Source organism: Misgurnus anguillicaudatus, chromosome 10 (assembly GCF_027580225.2).
Source record: "Misgurnus anguillicaudatus chromosome 10, ASM2758022v2, whole genome shotgun sequence".
Taxonomy (NCBI): Eukaryota; Metazoa; Chordata; class Actinopteri; order Cypriniformes; family Cobitidae; genus Misgurnus; species Misgurnus anguillicaudatus.
The window spans coordinates 23,620,484-23,641,795 of NC_073346.2; the positions used below are offsets into that span (position 1 = coordinate 23,620,484).

General features: G+C 38.0%; 1 protein-coding gene across 2 annotated transcripts; it reads right to left on the reverse strand.

Annotated features, from left to right (window-relative positions):
* Positions 1–366: 366 nt before the first annotated feature.
* nacad (NAC alpha domain containing) lies at positions 367–16,029 on the reverse strand. Of its 2 annotated transcripts, none has more exons than XM_055210148.2 (9): positions 15,651–16,029; positions 4,032–8,735; positions 3,683–3,934; positions 3,412–3,497; positions 2,556–2,627; positions 2,313–2,459; positions 933–1,064; positions 725–847; positions 367–628 (listed from the first exon to the last, which is right to left on the reverse strand). In XM_055210148.2, the coding sequence occupies exons 1-9, from the start codon at positions 15,733–15,735 to the stop codon at positions 614–616; spliced, it is 5,616 nt and encodes a 1,871-aa protein (XP_055066123.2). In that variant the 5' UTR covers positions 15,736–16,029; the 3' UTR covers positions 367–613. The 2 variants fall into 2 exon arrangements, with proteins under 2 accessions (XP_055066123.2, XP_055066122.2); XM_055210147.2 differs by having other exon boundaries at positions 3,412–3,500; positions 15,651–16,027.
* Positions 16,030–21,312: the final 5,283 nt, after the last annotated feature.

The following is a 21,312-nucleotide window of genomic DNA, read 5'->3' on the forward strand; positions in this document are numbered from 1 at the left end:
CTTGTACTGTATCTGTTTGGGGCAGTTTCCCAGAGAAGGTTTAGATTAATCCAGGACTAGGCCTTAGTTATATTAGGACACAAGCAAACCTTACAAAAACATTACAAGTGTGCATCTTGAGACAAAACAATAGCAATGATATGTTAAGATATGTCAATGCAAGGTGTTTTTAAATTAAGGCAGCCCAAACATGCATTTTATTCTGGGACCGGATAAGCCCCATCAGTGAAACTTATGGGTGACATTCTTAAAAAAGTAGTAAATAAATACTCACTTTTTTATTAATTTCAATGTATTTAGAATTACATCTGATATGTGTGCTTGCCAAAAAAGATGCATAAAAAAACGTACAAATCAAACCAGCAATCTTGAGGATATCAGCTTTTATTTCTCTGCTCTACCAACTGAGCCACTGAGGCGATATTAAAAGTGTGTACGTTTAAAATATATCATGATTGTATAATATGCCATTTTGTCTATAAGGTGCACGAATTGAGATAATGTTGGGAAACAAGCAGCTCTGGTTTTAACAGGTTTATTTCAGCAGGAGTTTGGGTGACGCAATATAGCAGCATTACTTGGGGAAAAACACGCAAAGGGAGTAGATGATCTTCTACATGGTCAGCTCCTGAAAAAAGACAAATGAGATGTAACATCAGTATAGCAGTCTAGTTATTTCTGCTGGTTAGGTACATTGAATAGCTAATATGAAGCAGTATCTCACCATGATGGCGTTGACAATGTCGTTCTTATTGTGACGCAGCGCACGGACAGCTTTAGCTCGAGACACGTTAGCCTGAGCCATCACCAGCTCAATATCTCTCTGCTCCAGCCCTCCTTCATCCAGCTTACCAACAGAAAAAGAGATTCAGATTTAATTCATTTATTTAATTATTTTAATCACACTTTAAAAAAAAATAAAAGGTTTGTACCTCCTCTTCTTCCTCACTCTCTTCCTTTATGGTCAGGCTCGGTGTGATGTCTGATGGCACAGGTGAGGGGTCGAGAGGAACTTTAAATTTCTCTGCCGCTGCCTTGTGTACCTGCTGCGACAGGTCTTCAATCTGATAAAGAGAAAATACAGAGAGGTCAATGAACACTAGTAACTATTAGTTATTTTTATTAAAGGAACAAATTAATTCTTTATCAAAACTTGGATCTTAATTTCTCATTAAATATATCTAAACACCCTTAGGGGCTGTCCACATGGAGACTTGTATCACTGTATACGTATACATTTTTTATCGTATTGGCGTTTCATCCACACGGATCCGGCGTTTTGGGAGACTGAAACCGCTATTTTTTGAAACCAGGTCCTAAAGTGGATAAATCTGAAATCGACACCCTTGCGGTTTCGTGTGTACAGCCAATCCGTATATTTTGTGAAGCGAAAACGGCATCACATCACGTGTCGGAAGCGTCACATGTAACAGCAACAACAATAACGGCGGACTACGTGATTGTGTTCGTGCTACAGAAGCTACTGAGCCTACTAGCTTTATTACAGCAAAATCTATTGCTTCTATGCAATTGTGGTGAGCAACAAGCGATAATGGACAACACCATACATTGGTTATACGCATGCTCAAACTCTTCTTCTCTGTGTATAGTGTATATCTGTGACAGAATTACAGCGCCCCATACTGGTCCGGCATATATACTACACCGCTTTCAGTCGGTTTCAGTGGTTTCGTGTGTGCGCAGATATTTGTTGAGACAATGCCGTGTTTACAGATTATTTTTTAGAACAAGGAAAAAAAATTATCGGATAGGGAATGCACCGGCTTCGTGTGGACAAAGCCTTAAAGGCAGGGTGCATGATCTTTGAAAGCCAGTGTTTACATTTGAAATCTAAACAAACACGCCCCTACCCCAATAGAATCTGGAGCTTCTTTTGATAAGACCACCCCATACATTCGCAACCCAGACAACGATGTCGTTTAGTAGACACGCCCCTTACTGCTGATTGGCTACAAGTGTGTTTTGGTAGTTGGCCCGACTCCCTTTTCCAAAGTGTTTTTCAAAAATCATGCACTCCGCCTTTTACAACTATTTAACATCCAAATTTAACAACTATTTTTACACATCCATGGTGTTTCAACCCTGTATGAGTTTATTTATTCAGTTAAATACAAAAGAAGATATTTTGATGAATGCTGTTGAACACACAGTTGATGGTAAGCATTGACTTCAGTAGTAGGAACAAAAATACTATTGAAGTCAATGGGTACCATTAACTGAGTGTGTTTACCGTAATTTATCAAAATGTTTTCTTTTGTGTTCAACAGAATAAAGACAACACAAAATAATACCTTGGCTTCTCCAAACACTATATAAATATCTGATGCTGGACTTTTGAACACATCTGGACGCGTGATGACAAAAAGGATGTTCTTGGATTTCCGAATAGTGATGCGTGTCACTCCATGGATCTGTTTCAGCCCAAGCTTTGACATCGCCTTGTAATGATAACACAACCACATGGACAAAGTGATTAGGTTAGAGATTATATGCACAGGACGGTATTTGATTCATACAGTACGCAACAGTCACACCTTTCGTGCCTTCTTCTCACTTCGGCTCTGCTTAGCTCTGCTCACTGACTCATCAGCAGGAGAATGTGGTAACTAAGAAATGAACAAATAAAGACGATAAGTACACATGCCAGTACTTAAAGGGGTAGTCTGGCCAAACATGTTATTAAACTCATGATTTACTCACCCCCAAGCCGTCCGAGATGCATATGTCCATCATTTTTTAGACAAACACATTTTAAGTTATTTTAGAAAATGTCCTAGATCTCTAGATCTTTCAGTTGTTAAAACTGAAGGATATGGGGTCCACCTCCTTCAAGTCCAAAAAATGTGCATCGGTCCTTCACGAAAGCAATCCAAACCACTCCAGGGGGACAAACAAAAGCCCTCCGAGGGTAATTTGTGCAGTGATGTTGTAGAAATATCAATTTTTAAAACTTTATAAATGAAAATAACTAGCTTCCTAGCTTCTCAGAAGGCCTTTATTTATCCCCCTGGAGCCATTTGGATTACTTTTGTGAAGGATGGGTGCACACCTTTTGGACCCCATATACTTAAATCTTAACAACTAAAAGATCTGGACATTTTCTAAAATAAATGAAAAAAAAGTTTTCATCTGAAAAATGTACAGTTTACAATGATGTTTTCACTTTTATATCTTTGCAGACGCCTCTTGCTTGAATGAGGCTAGGCTAAATGCTAACACATTCACGAGGCACTGTACAAAGATTAAAAGTGCACGCATTGAAAAAGATAGGTATGTATTAATTTATCTAAGTTGAGGTAAGAACATAGTAAAATATTGAAAAACTGCAGCGTTTTCCTTTAAGGCGTAACATCTAAACTGCAGTTTATTGTTCATTAATCATCATCTCACCTGGGGGTTTGAGGGTCTCAGCATAGTTCCACTGGGTTCCTCTAGTTCAGGCACTGAACCATCACTTTCTGTCTCATTACCTGAACCTACTAAAAGATACAGAACCGATTTTTAAAACAGCAAGATCTCTGTATTTTTCAGTGTAGCACAGATTAAGCGAGGGTTTTTACACAATAATATATATATTTTTTATTTACACAAAAAGCAGAAACATAAAGCTGACAAAGTAGATAAGCTACATGCTAATGCCTATGGCAGATGATGCACATACTGTTGTTTTTAAAGGAGAGATCCATATCATCCAGTCCTCTTGATCTGTAGTTAATTGGACAGAGATCTCGTTCTATATCATGTCGCCCGGCTTGTGTATGTTGAGTTTTTGCCATGAAGTCTGGTCTTGGGCCTATGCAAGGTAAGATCTCCCGTTCATCAGACTGATTCAGTGATCTCTGGGCAAAACTGTCTCTTTGTCCAACGGATGTTGTGGGATGAGACTGTTCTGTTCGGTGCCCTTTACAAAGAACTTAAGAATAACACAAGAAATAATTTAATGCAAATCTTTCCTGGCCTGAAACATGAAATACACTAAACAACACATTATATAACAAACCGTAGTTTACCTGCAGGGTTCTCATGTCTGCATGGCTTGGCATGGTTTGTTCTGTCACCCTCATGTTGGCATGTGTTGTGAATAGGATAAAGAGTTGTTGGTTGTTCCTCTGAATCCCATTCTGGGAATTCTCTACTGCTAATCCTGGTGGTTTGAAGAGGACAGTGAATGTCAGGCTGAGAGGGTTTGTCTGGACTTTGCTGAATTTGTGAGAAGATGGCAGATGTTTGAAAGGTGTCATGTATGGGCTGTGACTCCTGTATAGGGGTAGAAAGGTCCTCTTCTTGGACTTGAGAGATCCTGCCTTGTTCTGAGCTGTCCATATTGAGAGATAATGAGCGCTCTACGTGATTGTCATTGATGTCTCTTGTGCTTTCTCTCAGACCTGATATACTCAAAGAACTGTTGGAAAGTTCCTTTTGAACATCAAGACTTGTATGGTCTGTTGTTTTTGTTGGACTCATTGATTTTTTATGAGCAGGCTCTTTCAGATCAATAAAGCTGGAGTCAGTGGAATAAAACATTGATTGTTTGTGGGTTTGAAGAGATTCAAGTTTCTCTGCTTCAGAGACATCAGACTCTTTTGTCTGAATCTCATCTAATATCTCTCTCGGTGATGATATACTAGGCTTTGAACATTGGTTTGCTGCAGTTTCCATTTCCTTCTCTTTACACTGGATGCCTTTTTTATCTTTTGAGTCTGAATCTGCTATGTTGTTTTTGAAGGCATGAGATACCTTTGGTTTGGTGCCATGACTTAAATTAGTTGTTTTTGGTGTTGCCTTATCTCTCTCAGAATCTGAAAGAGATAATTTAGGTGAACCTTGATCAGGATTTTTAATTGTAACATTCTCTCTACAATCTTCTACTGTTCTCTTTTGACACTCTTTTACTTCCTTGTCTTCTTTCTTATGTGAGATAAATTCAACTGTCTTCAGAACCTGAGGGTCAGCTGTAGTCTCTTGCTCCTGAAGTTGTTCAGCTTTAACTTCATCAGTTTTAACTTCACATTTCTTTATTTCCGCCTCTAGTTGTTTTACTTTCTCTCCATCAGCTTTACTAGGAGCCCTGCCATTGGAATCTACTATTGTTTCTTCATGTAGTTTTGTAGCTTCTGTAGAATCAGCTTTTTTTCCTTTGGTTGATTTCTTTTTGGGAGTGAATGTGCCGAATGATCCACCTTGCAAGTTGAATATGAGCTTGTTTTCAGAGTCAGGGTTTGGTCGGTTAATACTCTGAAGGTTTGCGTGACATTGATCTGAAACAGGACCAGGTTTTTCTGATTGGTTTGAAATGACTTCCTTGGTAGTTTCTGTGGTAGATCCAGAAACATCAGCTTGTTCCTGGGAAATATTGTTGAATGTTGAAACTGGCACTGTGTCAGGTCCTTGACAAGATTTTAAATCCTTGGCCATCTCTTTCGAAGATATTTCTTCCCTCAATATGTCTGATGATGAGTCCTCTGGAATGTTGAAGTCAGTGTTAAGAGTCTGATCTTTCACATCCTTTCCATCATCTGAAAGCATATTCAGTGAAAGTTTGGATGAAGCACTCAAAATCACAGGTGTAGACATTTTTTCTGAATCATTCCACGATGTCCCCAGACAGCTTTCAGAGCTGCAATGTATAAGTGGACTGCTTTCTGGATTTTGAAGGTTATTTGCATCATCCTCACCTCCTCCTGCTTCTGAAAGATCCTGGATGGATCTCCAACTGGCAATGTTTGACTCAACAACACCTACTTCAATATCTGACATTTTCTCTTGGAGGTCACAGTAAGTATTGTTGTCCTCATCATCACCCATGATGTCTTCACCAGCAGCAATGTTATGAGCTACAGACACACCCTTACTGTGCACTGATCTGGCTATCTCACACATGAGCAGATTTTCAGCCTCAAAGTCACAACATTCACCTGAAGATAAGGAATCTTTTGGTTGCCAAAGTTCATTTTCTGTCATGCTGTTTTGAGAGTTCTCTTTCTTTGGTGAAATAACAAGTGTGCTGTATGTGAAACAAGACATATTTTGAGAAGCATGGATTATATCATCATTGCCAGGCTGATTCTCTGTCAGATTATCTTGATTTATGGAACCTTCAGATGGTAAAACATCTGCTGAAGATAAATTATCTGCCACATCAGACAGTTCTGGATAGGCACAGACTGGAATGTTTGTGGGGCTGCATTCATCAAGGTATGTTAATTGAGGAACTCCTTTATTTAGGTCATTGGTTGCTGTTTGAGCCAGCTGTAGTGGTGTGTCCATAAAGTCCATGCTATTTCCATTTTTTTGATCGAGTTCCTGCTTATCTTCTACATTAGTTTCATAACACTTATCAGCTACGGTGGCACTTGCCGCACAGAAATCAGAAACTTGTCCAGTTGATTTGTCTTGATCAACCAATGATGTTGGAGCATCTGTGGTATTTTGATGTCCTGTGTCTTCAGTGACCATGACTGTTAAAGCACCTGGACTCTGCTTGTCTTCCTCGTCTACTGTTCTGGCTGCTGATGCTTCTAAAGGTTGACCCTTTAGTGATTCTGATTCAAAGATTTGTGTTTTGGTTACACTTTCATCACGGACACTGCAGTCTGGTACATTTTCCTGCAGTTCGACATGTGGAGGCTGAGATGATCCAGAAGATATCTCCATTTCACTCTCACTCCCAGAGGATTCTGGTTTTGCATGGCTTACTGACTGTACTTCCTCATCTGGCCCAGGAAAGGCTTGGGCAAGCTCAGCGTGCTTCTCAGTGCTATACAGATGGTCGTCTTCATCCTCGTTGTAAGATGTGGAATCGATTGACTCCTCTGTGTCATCCTGATAAGCAAAAGACTCATCTACTCCCTCATTTATTGAGTTCTCTGAAAGTGAATTGAGGAAGGATGCTGAGGTGTCATCATCATTTGGGTCTTCCACAACCCTTTCACCTACCCAAGGTGCCTCTTGCTGTTGTGCACCACTGCCTTTATCCACATCTTCCTCATCATCACCATCATCTTCATCATCTTCATCATCAAACTCATCTACATCTGCTTCCTCCTCTCCAGCAGCATATGCATCCACGTCATTCGTCTGGTCATCATCTGTAGGGAACAGTGTTATCTCCATGGAATCTGCCTGGAATATCAGGCTTCCATGAAAAGGCAACATAGAAGCAGGAATCATTGGATCACCCCCAGGTCCATCCTCCCTAAAGTCATAAAACAGAGGAGCAGAGGATCCTATCTCAAGGTATAACCTGCTACTGTCTACATCGGCAGTCTCTGAGAAATGGGTGAGAGGGGTTATTCTCCCTGTGTCAAGTACAGGTGGAGCTGTCGCATTATCATCTGATGTCAGATAGGGGTCAATGCTAGCAAGTGGTTCTGATGCACAGGCATTGAAGTCCAGTTGCAGACTATGACCCAGATCATTAAAAGCTTGAGTTACATCAGGGGTGTTATGGATCTCTGTCAACACCTGAGAGCTCTCAGATTCTTTAGCTTTCTTGTGGGAGTCAGTGTTTCTGGACTTTTCATGTGTGGAAACATGTTCAGTCTCCCAGTTAGACTTGCAGGTTTCTCTTGATGGCATTTCCTTTTCACAAGCCACGTCCTCTAACAACTCGGGTATGTCTGGTTTACATAGGCAAGTTTCTCTCTCAGTCACTGTCCGTTCCTCTCCAAGTTCGTCACCAATTTCTGAGAGAGACCCAACATAACAAGCAGGAGCTTCTTGCAACTCTGCTTCTGCTGTTAGATTTGGGGAGCAAGAGTTGGAGGTGCTAGAGGTATAAGAGGTCCAGCTGCCACCCTCAGCTGTGATATAGGAGCCAGAGGGAGAGGTAGGAGGGGAGCATAGATCAGACTCATCAGTTGGGGAACCAGGACATTGGCTCGGGCTGCCTGGGCGCCATTGTTGTTTGAGATGTGAGCAGTAAGCCATCTTAATGGGAGTGGAAGGGGCTGTATAGTAACGATCAGGATCGAGTCCTGGAAGGACACCGATGCACTGTGGGTCAACAACGTAGGGTGGCTCGGAAAATGACAAGGAAGGCACTTCACCCTGAGATAAAGACAGAGGCTCTCCCTCATGGTCTGAGAAAAGTGTACTATTGTCGATTACCTCTACATCTTTCACTTTGGGCTCTAGGACTGGACATTCAAGTAACTGACCTGAAATTCTCTCACGTTCTGTAGCCAAAGGCAAACTCCTACTCTGGTCCACATTGGCACTCATTTGACCAGTGTCAAGTTTTGCTTTCTCATCCACTTCCACTTGACCTTTTATAGAAGGTTCTGATGTCTGGTGAACTGAAATTGCTGTCTCTTGACCAGTTTGTTTTCTTGTGTTTCCCCGTGTTTCCATATTTTTCAGTAAAGCCTCTTGCCCCATTACTACCCTTGTGTCCATGGTCTCTGGTTCTGGATAGTCACTTTCTATTTCTGCTCCAGTTAGGACTTTAATTCGTTCCATTTTAACAGGACCTCGTCTGCAGCCTCCTCTACCAAACCGGCCCATGGACCGGCTGATGGTTCCAGAGCGGCCATCTAATTCAAAGCTTGCACCCTCAGGCTGTGGACGAGGAGAAGTGGCTGGTTTGGCCATGACTAGACGGGGACCAAATGGAGTATATAGTGGGGAAACTTTGGGAGGGCTGCCGGGAGAAGGACTGGAGGTGCTGTCAGTTGGAGTTGATGCTGAAGAGCTGGATGTTTGACCAGACAGATCTAAAAGGTTAGGGCAGAAAAAATATTACATTTAGTGGTTGTTTACATGAAAAATTAGATAATAACTACCTATAAAATAAATAGTAGTAATTAATTATGCCCAAATGTTGAGTTTTACACAAGACTGGACACTTGAAACAAATGTGTTATTTGATAACAAATTATATTTGATAACAGCAATCTAACCTTTACAAAAAATATATATTTCTGTGGCCAAAAATATGTTTTAAATATATGCTAAATACATTTATAAAAAGTAAAGCTTAGTTAAATATATTTTTTAATTTGAAAATATATTTAGTTTTAACCTTCATTTATTATCATATATTTTAAACTGTATTTTAGGGGCAACAAATACATTTCAAATTTTACCATACTGATCAAACTATTCTGCAAAAATATTTTTTTTCTGGCCAAAATAAAAACGTTTGTAAAGTATGTATGAAATATAAAATTTTATAATGTAAATTTTTGCAGTAATAAATATACTTAATTTTAACTATACTTAATTTAAACCTTTTCACACCTGTTATGTTTACATAAGAAATAATGCATTATTCAATTACAGTATACTGCTTATACAGTTACCACAAACATTGCTTTGGTGCCTATTTTTAAGACATTTGACAGGTTAGGTGTGCGTTTTACAGAAAAATAATCAATGGAACATTTCTCAGCCAATCGGAATAAAGCATTCAACAGGCCGTGGTATAAAAGTTTGTAACATACAACATTTTTCTTCCAATTCCAATGTGACATGAATATAAATACTTTAAAATATTATATATATAATAATTAATTTTAAAATATATTTCAAATTATACAAAAATGGCCAAAACATCTACTGGTGAAAAAATATTTTTGTAAACACATTCTAAATATATTTCAGCAAATGTATTTTTTGGCCACTTTTTGTATATTTTGAAATATATTTAAAAATATATATATTTTTGCAGATAGCATATAATATAATAAAAGTTATAAACTTGTTTTTTTTTGTTCTGTTTGGAAAATAAAGTCACTTCAAAGCTAAATACGTGGGTAACTAATCTCTTTGTTGACCCATATGTAAATCTTCTCTTAGTAGTGTCACTTTAATGTCACGTATGAAATATTTAATACTGTACTTTAACACAACACTGCAAAGATCACCCAAATACTGTTATATAAAGTGTATTTTTTAAGTGGAAAATATACAAAAGACATATCGCCAAACCAAGACAAAAAGCTGCACCATCCAAAAAAACCTTGAGATTCAAATGTGAAACATGGCCATATTGTTTTTCAGTGCTTTTTAAGCTAGTCCACAAACCTTGGTTGAAATCTAAAACCATATCAAATCTATATCATGAATAAACTATTACTTATATTCAGGAAAGTGGGTAACAGAAAAAGGAAAGAGGTGAGAATATTGCTTTTGATGGGGCTGAATTGTCAGCCCTGTGGGGAGCATTTTAATGTCCACAGTGTAATTGAATGTCTTTTTGCCTGCATGGCAAGCTAAGGGTGACAGCGTGTATTTTAAAGGGAGCCCAATAAGCAGCAGTGTCAGCGGAAATCGGTTTCTTTCTCTCTGGATTTCTAACACCTCTGCATGCGCACACAATATGGATGAATCATGTTCAAAGCGAGTGTCTGTATGCCCTGTTATAAATGGCAGAACACTTCAACTGGAGTTCTTGTGTCAGAGCCGTTTGAAGTTTATTTTAAAGGGAGCAGGGCATGTTTGTCTCTTATGTGTATGCTTTGGAACATTATTGCTATTTTGAGTACCCATTACATTAATACATTAATTATAACAGACATTATTTCTAAAAACTATTTAAAAACTGCTAAGTTTGATTTGTGTGAGATAAAAATTTTGCTGTAAATCACTAAATTCTGCTGCTGGAATGCACACAATGCATGTTTTGGGAGTATTGGGCAGTATTTATAATAGTTTTGTCAGACATTGACAGTCATGCAGTTTATTATGTTCAGCAGATACACGGCAGTGTGTTGGACATTTTTCTAACATGATGAGTGAAGTGTAGTTCCTCTCAGCTCTTTACACAATGTAGTGATTATCAGTCTGACAGGTTCATCTGCAGCAGAATGGAGCTGTTATTAAATTACTTGCTTTTACTCACGTTACTTTCACCAGTTCTCCCTGTATCACAGTTGCCTTCTGAAAGACTCATTGTGGAATATCATTAACTCCTCTTGTTGACATTGCCTCAGTTTCCTTACAATAAAATAAGTCAAAACAAATGGATATACATGATTATACTAAATAAAAGGAAGGATGGATGGATAGATGTGTTTTCCCCACACTGTTTTTCTATTTGATTGTTCATTGTCTTCTTTGCCCTCCTCATTATGTGTAACATTGTCTGTGTCTCCTTCTGTCTGTCCTAGAAATGTCATAGTGACCCGATCTATCTTACTGTGTTGTTGCAGTGTATATCAGTGTGTTCTTTGCAAAACCTTTGAGCTATATCGTGCATGTGCATGCGTCACAGTTTCTGTATGTGTGACTGTAGCTTGATTGTACTGCTTAGTCATGACTCGCAGTCATAACGTCACAACTTTTGTTTTCTGCACAAGGCAGCACTGTTTTTGAGCTGTATGCAAAGCGATTGTTTGTATGTGTGTGTGTGTGTGTGTACAGAAGTGAGAAGGGCCTTTGTTGCACCAAAACATCATCTGCTAATCAAAAGCATAATGGAGCAATACTAGTACTATTTTTATATAGTTTTTTTTGCACACTTTGTATCAAGTTACACCTGCTCAAGGCATGTCCTCGAATTAAAGATAAACCTATATGGGTGATTCTCGCGAAATTAGACTTATGAGGTGTCATGAAACATTTAAATAAAAAAGTAAATGCAAAATAAGAGTATCAAAATAAGAAGCATACAGTTACAAACATCTCTTCATGTACTATTTTGCACATGATTTCAAATGACATCATACAAACCAATTTAGTTTTTTTCCCCACATTTAAGTGGACAATTTTTATTACTGCAATGTGTCCATGACTGGATTTGGGTTCTTTGATATGGAAATATTTTTAATTAAAAAAATCAAAAAAATAAAAAGCTTCAGTGCAGGTTATACTATAAACATTTACAGTAAAGAAACATGTGGTATTTGATGATCATTGGTAAACGTAGAGACAATAATAAGAATAGGGATGGGACGGTATGAAAATTTCATATCATGGTTATAGTGACCAAAGTTATCATGGTTATCAATATATGACAATATCATGGTTTTGTTAAAACGGAGATGGAAATGTTCAAAAAGAACTGATACACACACTGAAAACATTTGAACAAGTTTTAATTTTGAAAATCACAATTTAATGTCCCTGAAATTATATAAAAAAATCCGTCTAATAAATTTACCATGAATGAATACAATAAATTATCCCTCAAATGCCTTCTTTTGCAAAAAACTATGTTGCATGTGCGTGCCTGCGTCAAACTGATTCTGAGTTTTCAAACTGAAAACGGAGTTTTCAAAATCACGGTAATCAAACACGGTGGTAATGATAATTACATTTTAAACGATAATACTAACCGTCAGGACATTTTATCGTGGTTAATCGTGAAACCGGTAATTGTCCCATCCCTAAATAAGAAATATAAATGTGTCAAAGAAAAATTTTCTCATCCTCCGCAACAATTTATAATCATTGTTTAAGCCCTCAAGAAACTAACATTTTCAAAAAAAATTAGTTGGAAGGGACATAATTGACTGCGTGACACTCAAGATGGCTACCAGGTAAGCAGTTCTTATTTTGTCTCTCCAGATAAAAGTTGAAATTTTGTTTGTTATAGTACCTAGACAACTTTTTAGTTCTCATTACTGAAACATGAGTTTGTAAATGCATTTATTTAATGTAATATCATGTTGTGGTAATGATCATTTTTTATAATGATAATCTAAAAAATGTAAATAATTCTATAGGAAATATTTTTTAAATCCTCTAAAAATAATGGTTATAGTAAGTTCAGACTTTAATCTTATGCAAAAAAAAAAATTGGCTTCAATGGCTTTTAAAAAAAAAATCTATGCTGGACACCTTTTAAGTCTGGACTTCATTAGAATCACCCATATGTGTGTGTGTGTGTGTGTGTGTGTGTGTGTGTGTGTATGCGCGTGTATTTCTGACTCTCTTTTTGAGTGCCCTTCTCTGAAAAATCACTGCTGTTCGCCAGGTATGATGAGCAGATGGTGCCTGAGTTATCACCTCATTTCAAATCTAAAAGTATAATTCTACTCTCCTCCATGGAAATGAACAACTTAAACCTGCATCATTACCATATAATGCCAAATAATCTAATATGCCAAAAGAATATCTGACTGACAAGTTTCAGCGATGTTTTATTTCCCATCCCCAACAATAGGCAATAATGCTGTGTTTTTTTTTTGTAAGATTTTTTGTTTATATCAAGCATTAGCTGAGAAAAATCACCCTGAAAGTAATCCCAATGATATTGTTTCTCTGTGTTGCTATTATTTTTTTATATAGACACTGTAAACCAGCATTGGGTCAAAAGGGACGAGTCCAGCTGTTGGGTTAAATTAACCCAGAAAATGTTTATATTTGAACCAACAATGGTTTAAACAACCCAGCTAATATGTTTAGATTGATAACAACAATGAAGAAGTGTCTAATTCTCATGCTGAAGCCAAATCCAATGGCATTGACCTTGGAGACAAGTGAATCTAAATGATGAAACACCTGTTATTTCACTAATAGATTCCCTAAAGGCAAGTCTCCAGTGTCAGCTAAAGTACAGTATGCTTTTAGAAATTCAGGTTTGAAAATAGATGTTTAGGTTTAATTTCTAAGAGATTAAAGGAGTCGCAAAGAGCAGCCTTCATCATAGACAAATCTACCCCGATTGACTGATCGTCTTATGCCTGACCTGTCTGATTTCTTGGTATGTGTGTGTGTGTGTTTGTGTATGTGTGATGTAATTCTTAAGGACTAAAAAGAAGCAGGCCAAGCAAACCCGATCAAAATCCACTTAGCCTATCTGGCTTTTATACGACAGCAGTACACTCTTAAAAATAAAGGCACTTAATAGGTTCTTCACAGTGATGCCATAAAGAACCATTTTTGGTTCCTCAAAGAACCATTCTGTCAAAGAACCATTTCTTTCATACCTTTCTATAATCTAAAGAACCTTTTTTAAACAGATGTTAAAGCAACAACCTGTTCAAATATACACTGTAAAATATTTCTGTAGAAATTACAGTATTACTGGCAACTATAGCTGCCCATGACTAAAAGATTTGACATTTATGTTATTTACTGGCAACAGTTTGTTTAAAGTTAGATGAACATGAAACATTTTTAATCTTTATCTTCTACAGTAAGTTACTGGAAACCAGCTGCATAATTACAGCTAATTTTTTACAGTGAAAATTAAACATCTCTGGTACTCCCCCCCCCAAAAATGAAATAAATAAAAAGCACTTTAATCTCACAAATTGTGAATAGATCGAAAAACAGATTTTTTTTATATCTATTTTATTTAAGATTTACATTGTATTGCAAGTTTTACTGGTTGGGTTACTTTGTTACTGTATCAGCATGCAAAAGTAAGTGCCTTTTACATCTTACATTACAGTAAAAAACTACCCTTAAGAAAATTAACCCTGGTGATTTTTTGTGGTAAAAGTACATAACTATGTTTTTTTGTTATATTGATTACAATGGTTTTACTACAGTAAACATGGTTTAACTATGTTTTTGAAAACCATGGTTTTCAAAACTATAGTTATTCTGTGGTAACCATACTACAGATACCATGTTTTTTTTGGTTTTAACTGTAGTAAAACCATGATTAATTTCCATAAGGGTATTAAAAGACAAGTATACTGCATCATTACCAGGTTAACAAGGAATTGTGTCATATTCTACACAACTGTGCAATACCACACCCTTATCACCAATGACCTGTTACTGTCTCATCGTGCATCAACAATGACACAAACAAAGTGGACTGACACTTTAAAGATTTCAAAACCAGGCCCTGTTCCCTTTGTCTTTTCCTTTCTCTTTATTAGCTCAGTCATTTCAAGATGCACACAAGTTTAACTATCACATGGGGGTTCTCGTTTTTAGGGCAATCTTTCCGCTAAATAAAACACCTGCGTGTAACCTTAATGGAAGTTTTCATGACTTTGCACACATCGTGATTCATTCCTTAGGAATGAATTAGTAAATAAATTATTTAATGAATTAATTGTGACATTAAGTATCATGTGTCTACGAATGTAAACACCCATCCCCGCATCTTCATTTTGACAAGACGTCCTTCGCACCAAGACCATTAACTCCATTATTGACTGATGTTACTGACCATATGTCCAGATCCTTTACCATAACTACGAAACAACTAATCACAAAACAGTGTAGTTACATAAAGTGAGGAAACTATTTTGCTCAGTTTAATGCAGTTTGCATGCTCGCCCCATTTCAAATCAAGCAAACATACACCCACACCATTAAGACCTTACGCTAAAGTAACCACTGCATCAAATCTGTGTCATTTTCACACTGGCATATTATGGACACCTATGCACTTGTCCTAATGCGGCCTCGATTTCAACTGATGCCATAACTCGGGGTCCTGACAGTGATGCTGTGTCATGCTCCTGTAATTGCAGTCAGGAAGGAGGAGTGTGGGGGTGTGTGTACTACAACCACTTAAAGCACACAATGCATCTACACTGAATCTTTCTGGGTGCGGTTAGACCTCCTGATTTCTCTTTTTCAAGATGACTGTCCTACTGGATCATTCGATGAGATGTACGCATTCAACCATGCATCCTTTATCCAGCTTTCCACTCCCGCTTATCTCCTTTCTTATCCCTGATGTAGCATGCTGTGATGTGGTGTGAGTGTTTGCTCACCTGGTCCCTGTAGGTCTGACTGTGTGTCTCCGGAGTCCAGTAGGCCCTGTGTGGGCCCGCTCCGATGTGCCGTCTCACCAGGCATATCTGTGTGCCAAAGCCTCTGACGCACTCCCTAAAAAACAGCCCACAGGAGCCAGCAAAGACAGAAGAAGAGAATAAACGAGAGTAGGCTGTTGTCTCCTCGGTGCGAAGATGCTTTCCAGCGCGCACGCGAGAAGATCCGTACTTAGTGCGTGTGCATTTATGCCAGTGTGGATGTGAGAGAGGGGGCTGCAGAGCCACGCCGGTAACAGCATGGGAAATGTGAGCGTGAGCTGCAGTATTCGATCTGATTACGAGAGTGCCCGCCCCAATCTGACTCTCTCTCTCTCTCTCCTTTTCTCTACCCCTCCCTTCCAGACTGCTGCTTCATAACCTCTCTCGCCCTCCCTCTGTTCCTCCTCTCTTTGGTAAGTGGGTCTTGGAGAATGATGTCAGCAGATTTCTCTATCTCTTGGAGGCTGGATGAGAGTAACCCAAAACACTGCATCCAAAAAGACAGGGAGAAAAATATTATGATACAACCAATTTAATAAGCTTTAACCGATATAATAAGCAGTTATTTAATAGCCACATTGCAGAGAAATGGAATAAGATCTTATTTTTTACATCTCTCTCTCTTATAGGAGTATAAGGTACGCAGTTGCTCCCCAGGGAGTATGTATGTGTTTTAGCATCAGTGTCACAGAAGTGTGTGACAGATGCATGGTGTTTAGGTTGTGACTAGCTAGGGTGATGTTTTTGATATAATTAAGCAAATATTTTATACTAAATAACCCAATTTAAAGCTTTATGTTTTTTTAAATGACAGGCCACAGATATAGTACTATTCCTATGAAATTGTTGCAAGAAATAAAAGCTTTGAAAATCAATGAAACTGAGCTCTGTGAAAGTGAGGGACACTGCAGTAAATTTAGCTTCAGCATACAGGCCGATGTTTCCACGGCAACAGTGGGGGAGAACTCATGGATGCTTTCAGAAAGGGAATCCAATATTCAGCAGCTCCTGGCACTGGCAAGACTTGGGTACTTTCCTAAGTCTTTTCTCTCTCTCCCTTTCTTTTTCGAGTATTCTGGTCATTTCCTGGAATTTATAAAGGATGGAAAAGACCAAAACCAATACGCCAATAAACCTGGTGCACAGTTTCTTTTGCATATATGAAGTTGAGCATTCTCACTTAGCTAAACATATGTAAATGAAGATATTTATCCAATGCTTGACACAAAGATGATTTGTAATATAGTGCACAAGTTGTATGGACATAAACAATGTGCTTTTGGAGCTGGAGTTACTGTCACAATCACCATATCATAATTCTAATAATTTTGATTTTTGTGCAACTTGCATTTATAAGCAATTTGTTTGTAAATAATTTTATTTTTGCATCATAAAGGCCTATTTTCATTTTCAAACAGTGAAGAATATCGTAATTGCACAAAATTGTAAAAAGAGATAAATGTGTTTCATATCTGCCATAGCTGGATAAATGAACAGTGGAAAATACATTTGTCTAATGAGGAAGCATAGCTGTCCATCAATCCCTTTTAATCTATAAGTGGTAAGATGAGCCTGGAGAGAGGTCAGCCCTCTTTCATTCTTAAAAGCTCTTCGGAGTGACCCCTGCATAACATAATCTGACTGAGATGACCCAGGCAGGGATCAACCAGACCTACAGGTTAAAGATGACTGAATGGTACAGAAAACTCAGCAGCCTTTTTCCATTTGCATTGATGTCATACTGCCTGTCATACAGACTAGCTAAAAAGAGTAAAACGTTAGTAGAAAACCTACACTGTAAAAAATTCCGTAGAAATTACAATGTTATTGCAGCTGGGTTGCCGGTAATTTACCGTAGATTTACATTTATGTTATTTACTGGCAAGAGTTTGTTCAAAGTTAAATAAATTTTAAATATCAACAAGTCTTTATCTTTACAGAATAAAAGTATACAATAACAGCCTCATGCAAAGCATTCTGGGAACCAGAAATCATCATCAACCTTTTTCTGTTTTTGCTTCAGATTTTGTTTCCCAGAATGTTTTGCTTGATGCTGTTTTTTTAGTTTTACTCTGTAAAGACGACAGACTTGTAAATGTTTAATGTTCATTTAACTTTGAACAAACTCTTGCCAGTAAATAACATAAATGTAAATCTACGGTAAATTACCGGCAACCCAGCTGCAATTTCTACAGAATTTTTTTTACAGTGATACATATTATAGCCTACTGTGGCAGTACCATGGAACAGTAATGGTATATATCATAGTACTGAATGATTATCATTATTGTACACCATGGTACTTAGGGGGCATGCACACCAAAGATTTTACGCCTGCGGCCGGTGCATGCTTTCAGTTGTTTCCAATGGAAGCTTGGCGTTTAAAAAAAAAACAGCAGCTAGCGGTTTCTTTCCGTGCTGAAAACCAGTGCTTGGCGTTTTTTTCGCACTCAGCGCTGAGCGGCGAGGGTTGAAAAATATTCAACTTTGGGTGAAAAGCTCCGCTCGTCAATGTCAGTTCTCACACTGCCGTCCAATCACACAGTGGAGGAGGGGCGGGACAAGTATCACAACAACCAACCGGCTCACAGCTGAAGTATCAGAGCTACCAGAGCGCTCAACTGAAGAAAGCTGGCACATGTAGCTGAAAAACAGCTGGCATTCGGCGTCCTCCTGGCATTTTCAGCTGCGTTTTAGAAGTTTCGCCCCCTTACACAGCAGTCCGAGGTACTTTGAAGAATCTTACCATGATACACTTTAAAAGGTATGATAGGAACTATTTTTATAATAATAATTTGTTACATTTATATAGTGTTTTTTATGGAGCACTCAAAGCACTTTACATATGAACGGGGAGATTCTTTTTAGCCACCACAAATGTTCAGCATCCACCTGGATGAGGCGATGGCAGCCATATTGCGCCAGAACGCCCACCACACACCAGCTTATTAGTGAAGAGGAGACAGAGTGATATAGCCGATGATAAGTAGGCCAATGGGCAAGTTTGGCCAGGATGCCAGTGCACACCCCTACTCTTTTTCGAGACATCTTGGGATTTTTAAAGACCACAGAAAGTCAGGAACTTGGTACTTTGTGACAGTGTCCCCGTCACTATACTGGGGTGTTAGGACCCACACAGACCACAGGGTGAGCACCCCCTGCTGGTCTCACTAACATCTCTACCAGCCGCAACCTAGTTTTCCTAGGAAGTCTCCCATCCAAGTACTGATCAGGCTCAACCCTACGTAGCTTCAGTCTTGGAATGCATGGTAATATATTTTGTTAGCAAGGTAGTATACTACCGAGCCCCTAAGGAGACATTGGAGTAAAAAAATCTAAAGTTTGGTTCATGTGCAGAAACCTTCATGTGCAGAAATTTTTTTAAGTTTAGTTTCGCGTGCGCATGTGAAACTTTCGCTTTCACGTGCGCACGAGATAGTTTCACGTGCACGCGCGAAACTAAACTTAAATAAAAATTCTGCACATGAAGGTTTCGCGTGAGAACATGAAACCAAACTTTAGATTTTTTTAAACGCGGTAGTGTGCACGTGAAGCTAAACTTTATTTAATTTTTGCTCCATGTCCCATAGGGGCTCCGTAGCATACATGATAAAGGCCCATCTGTCTGTTTTTTTTTGTTAATTAAAGGAAAACACCACCGTTTTTCAATATGTTCTTACTACTTATGTAACAGTCTTTAAATAGGGAAAACATGGAAGTGTTTGGTTGCTTCTTAATTGATCCCTGTTTGGATCCTAAGGAATGAATGGGGCTAGGCTAAATGCTAACACATTCACAACGCGCTGTTCAAAGATTAAGTGCACACATTGAAAAAAGATAGGTATGTATTAATTTGTCTAAGTTGAGGTAAAAACATAGTAAAATATTGAAAAACGGTGGTGTTTTCCTTTAAAGCTTCTGTTCCTGTTGCTCAGTTGCTAGCAGCACAAAAGGGGTGGGTTCAAATCTTAGGGAACACACATACTGATAAACAGTTTGGATTAAAATGTCTGTCAAATGCACAAATGTTCTTAATAAAATGTTTTTATTTGATTCTCAGGACATCTACTTAGCATTAGAGGTCGACAGATAGTGGATTTTACCGATACCGATAACTAGGTTGGTCCGTACTTGCCAATAACGATTAATCGACCGATAGTTTTTAAAATGGATACTGGATAAAACGCATAACACTCAAAGGGAATGTATTACAAAAGTAATAAAACAACAGTACTGAACCATGAAAATTTGCTAAATGAAATAAATGTATAAATAAAAATATATTAATCATATTAATGTATTACAGTTATAATAAAAAAGATAAAAAATTAACTAAAAAAAATATTTTTATTTGTTGGATATGTTAATGTAGCCGATAACTGCATATTGCTCGCTTTCTTAACTTAAAAATACAGCTTAGCTGGCTAATTCATGGATAAAAGTAACCAGCTGGATATAAACTAATGCCAATGGATGGTAATAATCATGAAATGAAACATTTGGGTTGGATTTATCTGCGTGTATTTTTGTGTAACTGTTTGAGGTACTACTAATATTAGCATCCTGTCAGCCTTAAGGTTTCTCTGCTAATGCAGCATCTAGTCAGCAAATTAATATTTTCATAATGATACGAAGCAAAGGACACAACTTGAAAAAACTATCAGCATGGATTTTTGCCAATAGCCGATTGTTCCACCAATGACCTATCGCTGCAGATTAATCGGTCTACCTTCACTTGGCATCACAGCAAACCACTGTAAAAAAATGATGCCAGATCAACATATATTTTTATGTTACTTAAACTTAACAAATTAAGTTAAACAAATTTAACTTGTTTTTATAAATTATGTCAACTAATCACAAGGCAAAACTTCATGTTGCATTTGCTTTAAACATTAACAAATCTACCTTTACTTACCTTTACTTAGCAAAAAAAAAAATGATGCCAAATCAACATATATTTTTATGTTACTTTAAAGGGATAGTTCTGCCAAAACGATATTAAACCCATGATTTACTCACCCCCAAGCTGTCCGAGTTGCATATGTTCATCGTTTTTCAGACAAACACATTTTCGGATATTTTAGAAAATATTTTAGATCTTTCAGTTGATCAAATGCAACACTACGGGGTCCAGCCATAGTCACGACCTTCAAGTCCAAAAAAAGTGCGTCCATCCTTCACAAATTAAATCCAAACGGCTCCAGGATGATAAACAAAGGTCTTCTGAGGGTAATCCGTGCGGTATTGTTGTAGAAATATCCATATTTAAAATTTTATTAACGTAATTAACTACCTTCCGGTAGCGCCGCCATCTTAGACTCAGGAGAGAGTATTAGCGTAGTGTACGCACTTTTCTTAGTGACGTATGACAAATTCGGAGGGCGGGGGGACAGAGCAGCAGAGAAACCTCTGTACGCTCCGTAAGCGCTCATCCTGAATGCAGATGAGCGTAAGATGGTGGCGCTACCGCAAGGTAGTTAATTACGTTAATAAAATTTTAAATATGGATATTTCTACAACAACACCGCGCGGATTGTCCACAGAGGACCTTTGTTTATCATCCTGGAGCCGTTTGGATTTAATTTGTGAAGGATGGACGCACTTTTTTTGGACTTGAAGG

Coding starts and splice junctions, on each gene's coding strand:
- nacad (XM_055210147.2), bottom strand. CDS start 15,735: ATGCCTGGTGAGACGGCACATCGGAGCGGGCCCACACAGGGCCTACTG. Junction 3,935..4,031: donor CAGACATGAGAACCCTGCAG/GTAAACTACGGT, acceptor GTTATTCTTAAG/TTCTTTGTAAAGGGCACCGA. Junction 2,460..2,555: donor GTGAGAAGAAGGCACGAAAG/GTGTGACTGTTG, acceptor TATCATTACAAG/GCGATGTCAAAGCTTGGGCT.